The sequence below is a fragment of the Varroa jacobsoni genome, unplaced genomic scaffold (genome assembly GCF_002532875.2).
Source record: "Varroa jacobsoni isolate VJ856 unplaced genomic scaffold, vjacob_1.0 scaffold_663, whole genome shotgun sequence".
NCBI classification, from domain to species: Eukaryota; Metazoa; Arthropoda; class Arachnida; order Mesostigmata; family Varroidae; genus Varroa; species Varroa jacobsoni.
Genome location: NW_019213565.1, coordinates 70,259 through 87,936, shown reverse-complemented (window position 1 = coordinate 87,936; position 17,678 = coordinate 70,259). Strand labels below are relative to the sequence as shown.

General features: G+C 40.1%; 1 protein-coding gene across 3 annotated transcripts in view; it reads left to right on the top strand.

The window, feature by feature from the left end:
* The window catches only part of spz6 (Spaetzle domain-containing protein 6), a 32,877-nt gene extending 24,243 nt beyond the window's left edge, over positions 1-8,634 (top strand). For all 3 annotated transcript variants that reach the window (XM_022836743.2, XM_086969126.1, XM_022836744.2), the window contains 6 exons: positions 289-419; positions 4,204-4,347; positions 5,008-5,238; positions 5,703-5,956; positions 6,424-6,623; positions 7,067-8,634. In XM_022836743.2, the coding sequence (XP_022692478.1) occupies positions 289-419; positions 4,204-4,347; positions 5,008-5,238; positions 5,703-5,956; positions 6,424-6,623; positions 7,067-7,273 (1,167 nt within the window). In that variant the 3' untranslated portion in view covers positions 7,274-8,634. The remainder of the gene's footprint in view (positions 1-288; positions 420-4,203; positions 4,348-5,007; positions 5,239-5,702; positions 5,957-6,423; positions 6,624-7,066) is intronic.
* The last annotated feature ends 9,044 nt before the right edge of the window (positions 8,635-17,678 follow it).

Genomic DNA, 17,678 nt, shown 5'->3' with positions numbered 1-17,678 from the left:
ATATTTTTTATATATATATATATATTAGCAATTTTTTTAGATAAAAAATCTAAAAGCCCTGTTGATATTTTTATCATCAAATCAATCGAAAAATATCAAATCGTCATAAAATGTTTTTGTTTAGCATTTAATAACGACATTATTAATGTTAATAATAAAGCTTTGCCAAATGTCTAATGGAGCTATTGAGTCTAACACAGTGACCCAAATTCTGTAAAGCTTAATGTTCCTTTATATTCTTGTGGGTCTCTTTCTGTGTGTTGTGTATTCCACGCCCCCGCCCAGCAGGTACAAAATCCGGAACCATCAAGCGGCAGTCCATCGACAACTACCAACCTTCTAAATGTACTAAGTTATGCGGGCGACATTTTGAACGCAGTCAACCATGATTCAACAACGGCCGCGCCTGTCGTCACAAGGTGCGTGTTTGCCACTGCTCTCCTGCTTCCTATTTACCCATTAATCAGATCTGTCATGCCAATTGTCCGCGGTCTTTCTACATAACACTTTCCCATTCCAGATACACAGAGCGGAACAACGTATACTGCATTCCTACATATATATATATATGCATTCAATTGATTGGACATAGGTTATCGGATAAAATGGGTCGTGACAGAGTACTGTTGTAAAATTTTAAAATACAAGCGTTCTGTCAAAGAAAACGCTAACAGACCAATCTGGTTTATCATGAAACGGAATAGGAAGAAGGACAAACACCCAAGAGCAAACTGATCTATTCAAAACGATAGGTAATTGTATAAGGCCTATTCCGTCTTCGCGGTTCGAAACTACAATCAAAAATTAAGCATGTCTCTCTGAACAAAACAACTAGTTTTCCTGAGCACAACAATTACTATGTCACTAAAAAAAAAGATCATCTTTATACGAAGCAACGACCAAACCAACTTAGACATGTAAGTTCTTTAGGAAAAGCCACTATTACTCTGCCCTAATCTCTATTTGTGCATGCTTCATAGTTATGCGTAATTATTATCACGTAAGGCCAGGTCTCAGTTTAAGACCGCATCAGTTACGTTGCTAAACGTGTGTTTTAAAATGTTTCTAGCAGGTAATATCGTCTGCGGAAATAAAAACTGCTAGACTCAACACGGGTGTTGTAATAACGGTAAACGAGGGTGTTACCGTCCAGTTCAGTATTTCAGTATTCAGAACCCCGGGAGGGGCTATATGGCGGGGATAAAAGGCTGACAAAAGGGGCTGTTTTCATGTTTCTCCCGTTGACTCTATCTTTTGGGGAGAACGCCACGCTAACTGATTCACAATTTAAGATTCAAGTGCGAATATTACGACTGTCCTTAGTCTGACGACTTTTCAGGAAGATATGTGTATTTTGCAACTTATTACTAAGCTATGTTTCCTATTATGGCCGTGTCTAATTGTAGATCATAGACGATGTGCTAGGCCCTACAAGGAATATCGTAATTAATTCAACTGTTACATTCGGCCTTTAACAGTAACTACGCCTTACGCTTTCTTTCACGTCTCCCTTTGCCTACAGTGACAGCAGCCTGAAAGGGCATTCGTTAGCGCTTTTGCTCTGCCTTGTATTGTGATGAGAACAATGATGAAATTATAAATGGAAATTTGCGCTCTTTTAATGAAAAACGAAAACATTCGAATCATTCGTTAATGCAGGAGGTCTTATATGTTCGTTCGATTCTGTGACGATTGTACAGGGTAACCAAATTGTTTGCGGAACCACAGCCGCGTTGCTTCGGCCTATTTCAGTCCTTTTCCTGAGGTTGTATAGGACGGCGCAGCAGGCATCTTACATGCAGACGATCGATAGATTCAAGTGCATTTCTTTTATTCTCTGTACGTGTAGATATGTTTGTGGTTTCATATCCTCCTGCTAAGCGCTATTATCCATAAATAACGTTACGGCATGGTATTTATATGGGAAACGAATGGATTCTTAGACCGTTCTTTCTCTTCTCCCTAAATATGTCGACGCGTGCCACCGCGTCTGATACCCTCAGCTACGCCAAAGTTTTCGCTCAGCCAGGCGTCTATAGTGTTACTTTCCAGCACCGCAGGCTTTGTCATTATGGTTTTGTAGTAAGAAAGTGTTTACCTACTAAGGTTAAGAATAATTAGAACTGAAAGGCGAGGGTCTAGGTTTGAGGCTCACAGGGTTTATTTAGTGCCTGAAAGAGGCCAGCTGCCTGAATCAATAATACTTAAGTAATACCCGACGGAGAACCATTTCAATACAATGTGCTCTATTGTCTTCGGCTATATTCCGTGCATAACGCAGCATACTTGTGTGCCTGTTTCTAAATGTGGACGAGATTTTTGTGAGGTATCCGCGCACGTACCATTGCTACAGTTGAGCTTACTCTGCTATTGCAGTGCACGTAAGCCTTGCGCGCTGTCGTCATCGTGCTATTGGCCTGTCTTGCTAGGCGTGTTTTATCCATCATCTTATTTTAATGGTAGCGTTTTGTCTTTTTGTATAGCCGCCGTCCAATAAACATGAAGAACTTTGGACCTGGCTTCCGGTCCCCGGTAGCAGAACCCGTGTTCATTTACATATTTTTCTGTAGGCTCTGTGATTTTCTAGTTTTTTTTTGCGCCACTTCGACTTGCTGCCAGCGATTTCTACCGGCGTCAATGTGGCCCTGGGCCGTCCTTCTTGTCACATCATATTTGTCTTGCCAAGAAATCCAATTATGATTTCTGTACGTGTTAAGAAGGACGCACCTAACGGACGCTTTCGTGCTTTACTGCCATTCATTTTACCTTGAGGGTACCTTGAGTTGACGTTTAAAGCGTTTCAAAATTGGTAGTGGAACATCTCTAAGTATAATTTTAAACGTCTTCTTAATAGGGATAAAAATCTTAGTATATTTGGTGTCTATGGACAATCGCCAATCAACTTGTATCCTGGCCCAGTACTAACTGTAGGCTTACCTAAAGATGCTATTTTATCGCTTTTACACGTTTTATGTGCATCATTTACCGAATAGACCGTTACAATGAAAGTTAGAATTAAAAGCGATAGGGAGCGAGTTGACATTACGGCACTGAACTTTGTTATTCTTTTGCCTGATCACGCTTTATACGTAATAACCCAAGCCTGGGCTGTCAGATGACAGCGGGCTTTTGTGCCAGATAGTGCTCACATACTCAGCCAGTTAGACAGTCCTGCACTAACTAGTCTTAAACACACAAAGGCTATTTGATAAAGTAACGGTAGACGATACCGCCATCTTCTTTGGATAGTCTAAATAAGCGAGTTTTTCTTAGAAGCCTCTGATCCTTGGTGGATTGAAGCTGCTTGTGAATTCTGAAGATTATTTAAGATTCTTGGTTTACGAATACACCCTTCTGAAAAAAGCTTGGTTATATAGTGTATTCTTCATTGGACACGACGTTCAGAACGCGGAAGTTAGCTAGAAATTCTCGCGAGACCGCAAGAAAATCCGCGATTGTTCCTGCAATTGATCTTTGCATCGGCGGCGAGCATTTTTTGTATCGGTGGAAAATCGTAGACAGTTCATTGCCATGCTTTGAAGGGACTTTAGGTCCAATAGCGACTCCTAGCTTCGTTGTTTCTAAAAAGCTTTTACCTCACTGCGATGATATACATTTCGTGCGTGCACCGTTCGTGAATAATTTCGATCTAGAAGCCGTAGATTAAACTGTTGAAGTGCTCACCGAGAAACTAGATTTGTCAGAAAATCCTTTTTGCGCTTTTTCAGTCAGCTGTGGAGTCCATTCGGTAGTTATCCAGTCGTGTTCTTTGTCGTCAGAAGTACATATATCTATTGCTGTTGCCCTTCGTGCTATTGGTAACGCGGGAAACACTCAATTTTGGCCAATGAAGCAAGTTAAAGAACTCAAGAAAGTTCATCATTTTGCCTGTGAAGAGTACATCCGATGCAAAGATAATGAATGGCAGCTGACTTTCGCTCATATTGTAAAAAAGGACACCCAATATCGACCATGTTGGTTTCGTCATTTTGTTATAGAAAGAAGAAAATTTCTTCCATATGAACGCATCCCGACTAGATAACGAACGTAGCGCAAAAGTTAGTTCTGATATATATATATATATATAACTCGTACCATGTAAACCTAATGACGATAATAGTAGTAGTAATCTAGCAAACACGTGCATTCTCTGCAATGATGAAACTTATCTTGACTCGGGCTATTCGTGTGTGTAACTGATAGGTCTCCGTTGAGCCAAGTGCTCTCAGCGCTCACAGGTGCGAGCGGAGCGAGCTCGGCAAACCCCTCACCAATTGTTCAGGTCCTCGATTTCATGACATCCGAATCTTCACCAGTAAAACTTCTTGCCAATATGTATACCAACAGGTAGGCAATCTCAATCCGGCTAACACTTGTTTAAGTAGACGGCTACTTACAACAACTATAGATCTCTATCTAATAATCATCCGATACGAAACACGTAGTAGTTTAAGCAAGTCCCTAACACTCTACCAAAGAGGTGATTCTGAGAATTCCTTCACACAATAAGCACAGCCGAATGTGTCGCGTAAAAATAAAATATCTTTAAAAAAAGGAACACAAAAAAGCACTTGTAAGTTACACAAGGAAATACTTGAAAAATATTTTTTTAAGTGATTGCTAAAAATGATAAAACAAAACGTTTTTGTTTTTAAGAGCAACATTGCCTTATTCCATAGACATGAACACAGATTAATTCCAAGAACTTCCCAGATAGATTAAGTAGTTTTTAGATGCTCATATTTTTAAAGATAAGCGAGCAGTAGAAAAGGTACGATTAACAATCTGCGCTTCGTGTAACGCCATAGAGCCTCCGCTGTAGCCTGGATGGCTAAAGTTTAGGTTGAAAGACGCAGTGTCGGTGGTCACGGTTCGAAACCCAACATCAACACGTAACACACAACATGTATGGTTAAGTAAATTATGTGTGCTTAGATAGAGAATAACGCTTCTATTCCAAATCGATATTTTTCTGTGATTTCAATTCGATTTACCCGCAATTAACAGTAACCGCTATAAAAAGCAATCCGATGAGTCTATTGAGAAGGTGTACGTTAAGGGTGACAAGCCTGAGCAGGCTTCTCGTAGCGGAAGTTCTCTGCCACCGACGCCCTGTCCGTCGATGGAGGAATACGTTACCCCAGTATACGCCCGAAACTATCAGGGCGTATGGAAATACGTGGTCCAAATTCCGCAAGAAGGATACCTAACACAAACTATCCAGCAAACAACCTGCATGTGAGTGATGGAAATGTTCAGTGTCTTTTAAGTAAAAAATGTTTTTGAATAAACTAAAAAAGTCTATGTTAATTTTAATTTTTGAAACAAGGCAAATGATTTATCCGTCATTTGAAATAATTGATAGCTAGTGCTCGGTATGTAGCTGATAGTTCTATTTTAATGGGGAAGCAATTTATTGTACAGCTAGAATAAAAAAACGTATTGAAAAGAAAAAATATAGCATGCGTTTTAGTTACATCTACACGTTACTTTTGACTGTTTCAATAACCATTATAACTATATAAAGTAACAACTGTACGCTATATTTTTACTGCGTAAACTCTTTCATTATATATTTTATTGAATGGCCTTGGTAAAATTATAACGCGTACCTTGCCCACCCACCTGCTGTCAGTAAAACCGCTTGAAATGTGAACTAACATCAGTGATTTAAGCGAATCTATCTGCGATTCACTATGCAGGTCCCAGACATGTGATTTTGTTGAGAACGGCTTATGTCATGAAAGCCCACGTTGGGTTTCACTTCTCGTAGCTGAAATTTTCTACCCTGACGCTGTAGTACCGCCTGCGCCCTCCGGCGGTGGACAGGGCCTTCCACCTTACAGCAGTCTGAAAACTGGGCCTCCTAGGCCACCACCTCACCTGCCCCCTCACCATCCTTCATTCGCACAATCGTTCAATCAACTTTCACGAGTTCCTACACTATTTGAGAAATGTGAGCATGAAAAACTTCCGTAATACCCAATAATATTATCGTAGTATTCAGGTATGATGCATAATTTCTCTGAGGGTGTTGGATCAGAAATTACCGCTTAGAGAGTGCTCCATTGATTAGTCATAATTTACCATAAGTGCCACGACCTATCATAATTCCATTTTCCCCCAATTCTTTGAGCGCATTTTGAATGTTATTCAACATTTTTAATGTAACCTTTCGCGTATGAATCTTACGCGCTAACCCCTAGCTAGGCCGGACTATTCAACCCGCCGTGTCCTGAAATTATCCACCACGAGTACCTGAGGCGGTTAGGCGTTTCGGAATCCTTTATATGTCCTGTTCTATACTGGACTCTCCTGGTTTTTAACAAAGCCAAGCCGGTCGTTTATGTCCTACAGATGAACCAACATAAATAGAATAATCAAAGCGACAACTTCATAATAAAGCTATTATATTGTCCACAGCCATTCCAGGCCCGCAACCAGCGCCTAGCAGATTATACCCTGTGTACCAGAAGCCGGTATCAGCTGCCGATTGGTTTCAAAGGCCACCGCCTGTTGAGGACTTTCATAACTTCCAGCAGTATCTACAAAGGAGAGTAACCCACAGCCACGGTTTCCGCCTCCGAAAAAGCAAGCGCGACGTACATGACGCCGATGATGAGGTATGTTAACTCGCCGTGGCTACATGCGTTGTAGCTTAGATTCAAATTTGGACGTAAATACACTTCGTTTTCGCTGGGAGCCAGCCGTCTGGAGCAATGTTTAACGGCTTAAGAACACGAAAAATCTTTTGGGCATACTCGTTAACGGGGAACAAGTAACTGTCAGCGTAGCTAATTGTCATACAAGTGCGGGTTTAGTATATTCAGGAAACGTTAGGGCGTATGCTTACGGACCGGTGCATACAATTGGATCACATCATAGAACGTTTCCTCTTTGCGCGCGAACGTTACGGATAGTGATTGCAAAAATGTTACGCAGCGTCTTGCCTTCGTAACAAAGTATTCGTTATATGTCTATTTCACCTTGAAACCTCAGTTTTTTTTCTTAGGTCACGCTGCGTACTTAGGTGAGCACTAAGCGCTGTGTTTACTTTGTATTTTAGGAATCTGTTCAAAGGAAGAGTTTTTCTCAGCCGCCCACGCCTAAATCGAAACTGTCGAAGAAGGCCTTAAAATGTGACGGATACGATAATGTCGGTTGCTTTATAGTGAGAATGTATTATGACTGGTTTCTTGTTAACGGATCCTGTAAGTGCTGGAAGCCCAACGGGAAAACACAGGTTAAACATCTATTTGGAGGCAAAAGATGAGCCAACGGTCAACGCCTACGAACTTCACGATAAACCCCACGCTGTTCGGTCTATTTCATTTAAATTCGCAGCCTGAAGACAGAGCTTATGATATGAACGACACTTTTCAAAGATTCGTGGGCCGCATGGAAAAATGCATGCACCCATGTCTATGAACAAATAATTGCCGTATCGTGGCCGTTTTCCTGCCAGGACATACGGATACGAAGGAAACGCCAACGTCAACATCGGCGCATAGCATTGAATGCGTCGGTCACCATAATTGACTTCTCGTCGATTTTATAATTGCTCTCAATCAGCGAAAATATAGACGAACCTGACTGGCTTGAACGATAGCACAGCGGATCGTCGGCATAACCACGAAATCCTTATATCCGCGGCATGTTGATAACGTGTCTATAAGAAATTTCAGTACAACTTAGTGCTTAGCTAATAAGTTCATTCCAGCAATTCCATACTTACTTAGTAAGCGCAGTATTTAATCGATAAATGCGTTAAATCGTAGTAGATTGTTCCTCCTCGTTAAGCCACCCTTCCGAACAAATATTAGAACCGGGAGAATTTCGAACACAATATCATAATGTTAGATAGGTGAATCAATCATTTCTATACGTAATACTGCTGGACCGGTTGCGCCAGCGGTCGCAGGACTGATCGAAGATTGAAGTCGAACTTGAGTTCAACGTGATACTAACGGTGGAATTGTATCTAACGCATTGTTGCAATTTCTATTATATCGCAAACGTTATGTCACGAATATTTTGTAACGGCGAAAGTAATTTCATAATTATTTGTACAAACATATGCGTGAACGCGCCAAACATGACTGTGAGACGATAGCGATAATTCTATATTTTGTAGACACCATTATAATTTGACTCTAGGCCAAGAGGCCGTTTGTACATAGATCATTCAGACGAGATAGATTACAGTGGACTAGCTAGGTATCTACGTATAACTGCTGCTATTCGTTTCAACTTACGCGATATGGAACCTCAAAGAATACTAACGTGCTTTCGAAATGAATAACCCCTGAAAGGTAGGCATAACTTCCCAGCAGTTTCTCAACCTCATGGAACTCGAATTGAAGTAAAAATAGTAGCTCGCAAGTTAACATACACATAACGTCGAAGGATCAATTTAGCCCGCTTTATATACGCACTTTTTGAAGCAGTTACCGTACAGTGTTTTTATGAGGAGTAGCTGTTTTTTTTATTTAAAAAAAAAAAGTAATTTATTTCATCTAATAGATAGAACACCCATTATGATATGAAATGTTGGCAGTTCAGAAAGCGAGTGGTTTTTGTATGAGTGTTATCTGACATAAAGTAATAAGAGCGATGTTATTGATTTGATGTCTATGAATATTTGTTTTTACTCTTTTGTCTTTCATTTTTACTATTATGAAACACCGCTGCGCTGAAACCCACAGTACAAATGAATTCAGACAACCAAGTTTTCCTTTCAACTCAAGCTTTCTTGTTATTATATGTATTATTAGACACGTTAAGGTCAAAGGGAAATACCAAAAAATGTAGTTTTTTTTTTATCCACTCAGTTTTAAGCTATTTCACTTCAAGCGAGTGGTAATAACTTCTCCAAATTTTTTTAATTTTTGGCCGTTGTAGAAGCTGATCAATCAGAATGACACCCCTCGAACCAAGTAAAGCGTCACGAGGAGTAGTTTCAGCGTTTCGGTGGCACTTTAAACACATTGAGTATTAAGGCGTTCGAAGGGTTTTAGCTGGGAGCCTGCCGATGAGAAAGTTGTCCGTAAGACTAACGCTAGTGACTTGAGGAATAGGGCAAATAAAAGATAGTAAATGATATAATACGCTGAGCGGCACCTTTGTACCTATCTGATAGTTAATACCAACAAATTAGCTTTTTCAAGCTAATAAATATTTACTGGAAAATGTTGAACGGCAGTAGTGCGCGTTAAGGCTAAAAACATTTAGTCCGATAAATGGGCCTAGCCCCTGGTACTAAGTGTTCCGCCTTCAGAGTTAGAGCACAGGTAAGGTAACCACTGCTCTAATTCAAGAGGCTTGTTCAGGAGTGGTAAGTTGTTATGAGCTCGATATTTGTTTTGTTCTACTGTAGAACTTAAATTGAGCAAGTTGTCTAATTCTGACTCCTGAATTTGCAACAGGAACAGGGCAGTCCTTTTTTCAATAATAGCCCATATTTCAGTGCTCGCCATATATAATATGACACTCCTCATAACCTTGCTTCGTCAATCGTCCTACATTTTGTCTCTGTGCGACACCTAATATAAAAACGTGTTTATAATGGGTTACTCAATCCATCGCAGCCCTCTGCTTTTACCAAAGTAGACTTACATATAGTTTTTGTAGAGGGAAACTATTTAAGTTCTTAGGCTAATACTAAGTGCCGCAAACTTTCTGATGCTGCGCAGGTGCCATCGACTACTACCTGGCAAGTAGTAGTCAATTTACATAGGATTTCAATATACAAGATAATACAAATACCTTCATTTTTTCATTCACACAGCTTGTGTAGTTCCTGCATGCCTTCTGCGGACCCTGAACTAACGATTTTTGGAAGTAAATCAAACCCGTAAATTCCGGGTTAGGAGGTTAAGGTACATGGATGATTGTGTTAATTTAGTATCGTATCGTAAGCCGATTCTTAATAAAGAATGCATAGATAAACTGAACGCTTGGTCTTGCTTCTTTTTGTAAGGACACTAAAGTTACGTCAAGTTCCGTCGGTACAATTTATGCGGTACGACTTTGTCGTTTTCGGGCCACCAATAACTGATTCTGATTCTGAGCTGCCCAGTCACTTTCATTCCTGTTGAAGAAGTTACTTGTTCGTCCTGTGCTGTATTCTTTGTGCACGCAATACGAATCACTCTCCAGCAATTAAAAATATTCCATAAACGCGTAGAGAAGCCAGCTAGTATGAAGTTTCTCATCACAGAAAGAAAAGTCGTGAAGCCGGTTCGCGACAGACGCTATTGCTTACAGGATTTCGCAATAGCCATAACCCGGATTGATATATTCAGCATAAATTGGCAGCGAAAACGACATTAGTATAGCAGACCCAGCAGGTCTTGAGTGACGAAGCAACGACAGCAGGCGTCACTGCTTGATGGGTAGTGAATGCTAACAGATCACGGAACGTAGAGAGTATTTAGTGGTAAAAATAATCCTAATATAATAATTAATAATACTATTATAATAAATGTCAAGAAAAAATAATTCAAATAAAAAATTATAGGTACAGGTGAAGTAATAATAATTTCAATATGAACAAAAAAGATTTTTAAACTTTAAAACATGTAAACCTACATTCATGGGTGGGTTTTTGGCGACGACTTACGGTCCAACTACGAGTTTTCGACGACTCAAACACAATGACAGTTCCCTACAAAGAAGTGAGAAGGAAGCTTGAATCATGATGAACAAGGGCTCGCGGCATTCAACAATAGGACGAGGTGCCCTTCTTTTAGGAAACAGCAAATCTGTTTGTCGAGATCATCTTTACCTTCACTGTATTGAGTCAACTCGAAGTACGGAGAACAACATGATAGGACATAATGTAAGCATACGTCAAGGAGGATAATAATCGTAAGTAATAATGGCTAAATAAAATAATGCACGGATTCTAGCAATTACATTGTTATGTCAGCTCATTTTACATCGTAAGTTTACAATGATAACAGATGATCATGACACACAAATTGAATCTGTAAACAAATGCCGGTCCGATCGAAATCTCTCGGTTTGTCTGCTATATTCCGCTTGCCTGCGGCATCGACAACTTCAACTGCAGTTTAAAGTATACATTGTAAAATAGACGCTGCAAGAACCAGTACTTAGCTAAAAATAAGCTAGGTTCATCAGAAAAATCAAGCCGCCGTTAACAAAGAACTCGGTCCGGTTTGTAGCTACTGAATCGGGATGGTCTGTGCTATAGATCTGCTAACATCGAGCGAAGTACTTACGCTTGTCGGAGTGAAGTACAACTGGAATTAACATCGTCCGGTTGAATCGCTCTCAAGGCCGCCATTAAGGTACGTTCGATCTATAGCAAACCTCTTCACTGAAATACTGCCCCAGACCTACGTGAGGGTCGCGACGGTTCTGGACCAAAAGAACTAGAAATCAGAATAGAGCTGTTCTTGGAAGAGGCGGCTGGCGAAAAGGAACTAAAAAAAACTTAAGATTAGAATGCGGGTGAGAAGCTGACTATTGCTTGCACCGAAAAGAAAGTACATGTGAACTATGAGGGCATCATGAAGATGGTGCTTCTTGGTTAGAGAATCTTCATTGAGGATGGATTAGTCCCGTTAGGTATCAGGCGCAGCTTGCGAAACGATTTTTTTTGCACTTAAAATGCTACTCGTGCCGAAACTGACGTAGACAACTAGATAGGTCTGTGTGAAAGTACATAGCTATCGTATCGAATCAGTCAAAGCCGTATTGCCTGTTAACTCTGGCGAAGATCTATATTTCTTTAGGAACGAGTTTTGCCATCAGTTCGATCTCAGGAAGCAATTCCAAAGATTCTAGCCATCGTAACTATGCAGCACGAGTACGTACGGCAGAATTATACAACGGATGAGTCCGTATAGACTACGCTGCCCAATCATCATTGTGACGTGTTCGAATCAAGTTACTTCTTTATAGAACCGTCTTGCCGTTTGTCCACAAAGCAGAACATCTTGCTGATACATTGCAGGATGTGATAGCGGCCATTATGTGCCATGATAGCTGACTAAATACTTCATAGTTGCTTGTGGATGAAGACTGGAGACAATTTCGAAGTATTCTTCGACCTCCTGCCATATCTAACCTAATAAGTGATCCCCGCGGAATTTCATAGACGTGGTGCCTTACTTTGTATGTAAGTAAAGAACGTTGTTATTTTTAGCAAAAACAATATTTAATTCTTGAGTAGTTTCCGAGATGAAAGCACCGGTGATTGGTTTTACAAGTGGTAATAAAAACTGGTATTTGTTGGCCACAGGAAGAGACTTTCGAAACATTTTTGTGCTCCATTGAAAAAAAAGAATTAGTCTAATGATTATGTGTCCCCATGATAATGCTATGGTTTATTTAGTAAAGAGGTCTGGATTCAAGATCTGGGTTGAAGTACGTTTCCTTTGCGATGGGTGGTTTCAGCCATTTTGAAGCTACGCGACATCATAAGTGGCTACATATAATTGAGATATATATGTATTCGGATGACTGTCCTTCAAGAAATAGCCTGGACGTCGCCAGCTACTTCAGACTGTGACGTCTGACGCCATTGTCAGAAAAACTGTTCATATTTAGATGTGTGAAGGTGCCCAAGCTGTACCCTACGATTGACCGTCAGCGTTGAGCGTTTTCAGCTGATAGGTGTGGTGAAACGATCCTTAATAGGATTTAGCTGGTGCATTTAAAATGTAGCATTTCTTACCTAGTCAATAGAAAACTCCCACACATAACACCGGTGCTAGCCTTTTCCTAATTTTTTTAAATTTTTATAACCCTAAATTTATTACTAGAACGATTCAAACTGCCAAAGAAAAGGAATGTCTTCTGCAAAGAAACCTTAATAATATGACCTAAGTCTCAATGTCGTAGAACGGATACATCAATCTATATAGTATAGGACAGCAACTATATAGTGCGATTCAGGGCACCACTGCTTACGTAGGACGGCCACGTGCTAAACACAGTTTTCATCTTTGGTAGGCTGCACTGGCGATAATTGACGGCTCGAAATAGCCTGGAACGGCCGTACATGAATTTTTTAGAAGTATGGATACAGGCATAGGATATATAAATTATCGGACGAAACATAACATAAGCGTATCACATTTGGCTCACGCCAAACTGTCTTGGGGGCGCTTATTGCATTATAGTTATCAATCGGCATTGCCTCAATGGCTACATACGGAACAATAGCGGGGCACGCGAAACTGACCGTTCATTGGAGGAACGCTTAATAGTCCTCGTTGCGCCAAGCCAATTGGACAAAAACGTTGATACGTTTACTCTCGGTAAACATTAGATCCTTGATTCCGGAGTACATTGATGGTCGACTTGACACTTCCTAGGAGCTGTACTGACCACCTGGTATGATCTACACAGTAATACACAACGCGGTTCCAAGAGAGCATTGATCTATGGACTGTGTCGGCAATAAATAAACATAGTAATAACATTTACGCCGTATAAGGGTCGATATGTACATATACATGAAATGGCGCCTTATATATACACGAAACGATTATGCTTCATTCGACGCACTCGAGTAGAGAACTATGTGTACAATGAATAGTGCCTCAAAAAAGATTCGTCTGAGCTCTTGAACATTTAGCCAACGACAGGCCTAAAGCTGAAAAGGGCCATTTCAATAATAGCCCTTTTCAGCTTCCTGACAACTTCCACTCGCCGGCTATGCATGGTTCATAAATAGATGCACTGAAGTGAAAGTCATATATGAACCTCGAAGCGCACATGACGACTTCACGGTCTTTCTTCAACAGCAGAAATACTTCATCAATACGGTTTATTTCGAACATTTAGCCGTTGTCGACCTTGTTTATTGATGCTGATCAAGCCGCTTCAAAGTTTCGATATGCTAGGGCTTTTAACAACCATGATCCTCGCTGTCGCAGTAGTCACCAGCTCAAGCTCGGCAAGAACGACCGGATTTGTCATGTAGTATCAGACAGTAACTGGCGTATTCACTCCAAACGCTGTCGAAATTTTCTACTTGGACAGACCCTTATCGACTCCTGCTACTCGGTATACTCGCTCCATTGCTTCCTGTACGTTACTATCACTACATTGGAAAGGGCGTTGCTACATGAGGGTACAGATGCAAAAGCGGAGCTCAAAAAATTCATCTCCATTATGTCAATTTGAAACCTATTTTTCAACTTTTTTTTTTTGTGAAGTGCGTAAATGGTCAGCTGTGCTTGTTATTGCTTCAGTCGTGATCGCCTTAGGGAAACCCTATCATGTACACTTTAATGTAGTTCTAGAACGTATAGTTCTTGCCTGTATGTAGGCTTGTGCGCGTTATGAAGTTACATGCAAAACGGAGGACTTCAATGTATACAGCCAGTTAAACAGATGAAGTAGATAGGTTAACGACTATAACGGTTCGGCATATTGGACTTCGTTTCGGATAAATAGATGCTTAATTGATTCGATTAATTTGCCTATTGCTACACCTTTGCTTCTAAGTTTTACGAATGTAGGACACATTACCTTTGCTACGTGTCGCTCTAAATAATAAAACTTCCTTTCTGTCCTCCAGTTCAAACTGACCTGTTCCTATTAACCATTTTATTTATTTGAAATTGCAAAAATGCCTTAGACAGTTGACCTGTCTCAACGAACAAAATAAAAATTACCCTATTTTCGTTTTGCAGAAACGATAAAGCCTTTTTAAGGAAAATAGCATCTTTAGGCTTCCTTTACTTGTGGTGGTTCAATTTTCAAGGAAGAAAAACATCAAAACTCAGCTTTAGTAAATATGCGATTGGCAAATCAATGGATATTAGTGGCAAGGGACGAGTGGAAGCTGAGCCGCGCCCCGGCACAGGTCATAAAGTGGACCTATGGCTTTCGGTGTGGGAAGCAGTTTTCCCAAGCAAGACTCTTTGAATTTCGTGCAAAGCCTCTTCAATGCCAACAAAATTTCTCTTTGTGGTCACAATTTGTTGTTTGTTTTTCTACAACCTCGTGGCATGCAGCTGTTGAAATCTTCACTGTGTAAATGTGTCACCTATTACGGGCCTTCATAAACAATCGGATGTAATAAATTCTCCTGCTTTGGTAACCCGGTTTCTATACTTTCAATGTTTTACGCAATCTGAAAATAGAACCCTTATTTCTCAGCAACAGGTTACGAACCCTACTTTGCACTGATGTTCGACTTTGGCATGTAAAGAGACATGGTGGCATCATTTCATACAGGTCAAGTAAGGACGAAGTTCAATTGAGTTTTAGTTTGGACGCCGCGGTAACAACAAGTGCCAACAACTCGTGCGTAATAACTTGCCGACAAAATCAGAGATCTTATACTTCATTACCGATACCGTCCTGCCCTCTCAGCCTAGTCAGTTAAAAGAATATCTGTGGGCCTTTCAAACTATTAGGGAAAAGGTCAATGATATTGAACGCCGACCTTGTTATATCTCTCACTTTGACAAAGACTACTTGAAAACACTATTGATTAAACCGCCTAATATCTATTTATTTTTTTCTATTCGATCAAATCTTAGCTACTGGCACAGCTTAACCCATAGATTTATGCATTTTTTAGTTAGAAATCGCACGGTAGAGGCCACCGCAACGACGCGGCTAATATATAGGTAATATTAACGATCAAGTGACCCAGAATTCCATATTAAAACGTCACGTCTGCTAAATACGTGCTTCGATGACCACCCGTAAGAGGTTCCCCTTGACATCCCCCGGATTCGTTCACATATAATGTGGTAATTAGCTAAGACTGAGCATTCTGTTTCAAAGGGAGACCAAATATCATTTCCTTTCATATCATTTGAAGTCCATGTCACCAAAACGCTAGACGTCAATGTCGTCTTTGCACTATTTCCGGGGACAGGATGTACGGACTTTGTTGTTTGTGTGAAACCACTGATGGAAAAGGAAACTCAAATTTTAAGATACGCGATGACCATTTCAGGACATTTGACGGAAGACTGACAATCGTCCACATTGTGTCAAACATCAAATGCTACATTTACATAAACCGCGTAGACTCCTAAATAGATGAATTAATTCTACATGCATTATGTTATAAACTTGCTTGTTATAAACATTATGTTATAAAATTTTGAAATGACTAGCCTATTAATAAGATATCGGGTCTTTGGTCAAAAAAGAAGATCCGGTCTTTTTGTACAAATACAAAAAAATAATTATTTTAAGCGCCAGTGTTTGTAAACACACAATAAGAACATTTATATAATGTCTTGGTCGCTGCCTCGATAAAAACTAACAGGAACTAAATATAGTCCTAAAGAGAGAGACCTTGTCTGATTTGCCACCTATAATTTACCGATACTTTTATACGGAGGAAAATTTCATTGGATTGGCACGGGAGAGATGTAGCGACAATAAAACCACTGTATAGGCTGCTACTGGTGTTTCTAGTGCATAAGTTTAGTAACTACTTGAAATGCCCAAGTATTCTTGCTGTAGTTAAAGCATAGATCTTGGCTTAAGGAAGCTAACAGTAACTGCATGTTCGACGTAAAAGTCCTATCTGTGGAAATGTAGTTTCGTAACACAGCCAGTTTGTAGATTTCAATATCGCTTTCAAAGCTGACCTACCTGATAAAGCTACTAGAGAGAAGACTGAACTAAATGTTACAAATTGCTTCGTTTTACAAGATGAAGATGTGGAAGATCCTTAATTTAATCAAACATAGCATTATTAATAGGTCCCCAGCATTTGCTCATAGAGAGTTCAGGGGGGGGGGGAGAGGAATAGCACAATAGGTGACTTCATTATAGCTAGACAATATTTAGAATGCAGATTCCACCCAATAAGGAAAAATCTGTTATTGTATAATCTAAGGCTGTGAATAACTGTGTATATTGCAGGCTTGGTTGTTTATACTGCTTATGTACAACACCGGAAATTTCATCTCCTCAGTATGCTACGCTATGGTAAGAATCTAGATGTGCGGGTTAATTTTATTATTCGTCAAAAATTTTTTTTATAAACATCTTTTTGCATAGTTTTTACAAAACTGTGCAATGAGATAGCAAACGAACTCTATAGACATTGTTAGAATGGGTTTAAATGCTATTATTATAAGTATTTTCTCAGTATTCTCAATGTTTATCAATACTCTGTCTATCAATACAATGTTAGGTAGACTTGATGCTGGAGATTTTTCTAGCTGCTTGTCGATGATAAGATGAAATGCTCTAATGAGATCGTAAGGCTAACCTGATAAATTACCCGTGTGTACGCATATATAAGACCGCTGTATATGGAGATGTCAGTTGGTCACTCGGTCGTTTTACGCCTCTGCAGAGCAGTCAACATTGGGATAAATGCGTGGTGGGGAAAATGCCATTGCCAAAGGGCTGGCTAAACCCTCATTTTAAAATGAAGATTTAACCAACCCCAAAGCTAGCAGCCCCTTTCAGCTTGGAACACCTTCGGGGCGTGTTTTCAAAACGACGGTGCCAAAGCCCTGGGGCTGCTGTACACAGCCGACATCTTATTTTTACTTAATGGCTTAACAGTCATTCTTCTGGATCGGTTCTGCTAAAATTTGGGTTACTTGTACGCAGCTTCATTGCATGGAACGTACACAAACAATATCTCGTACCCGGGCGTTCCATACAAATATACCTACTAGTTTTGCAGGTAAGGTAAAGATGAGCCATAC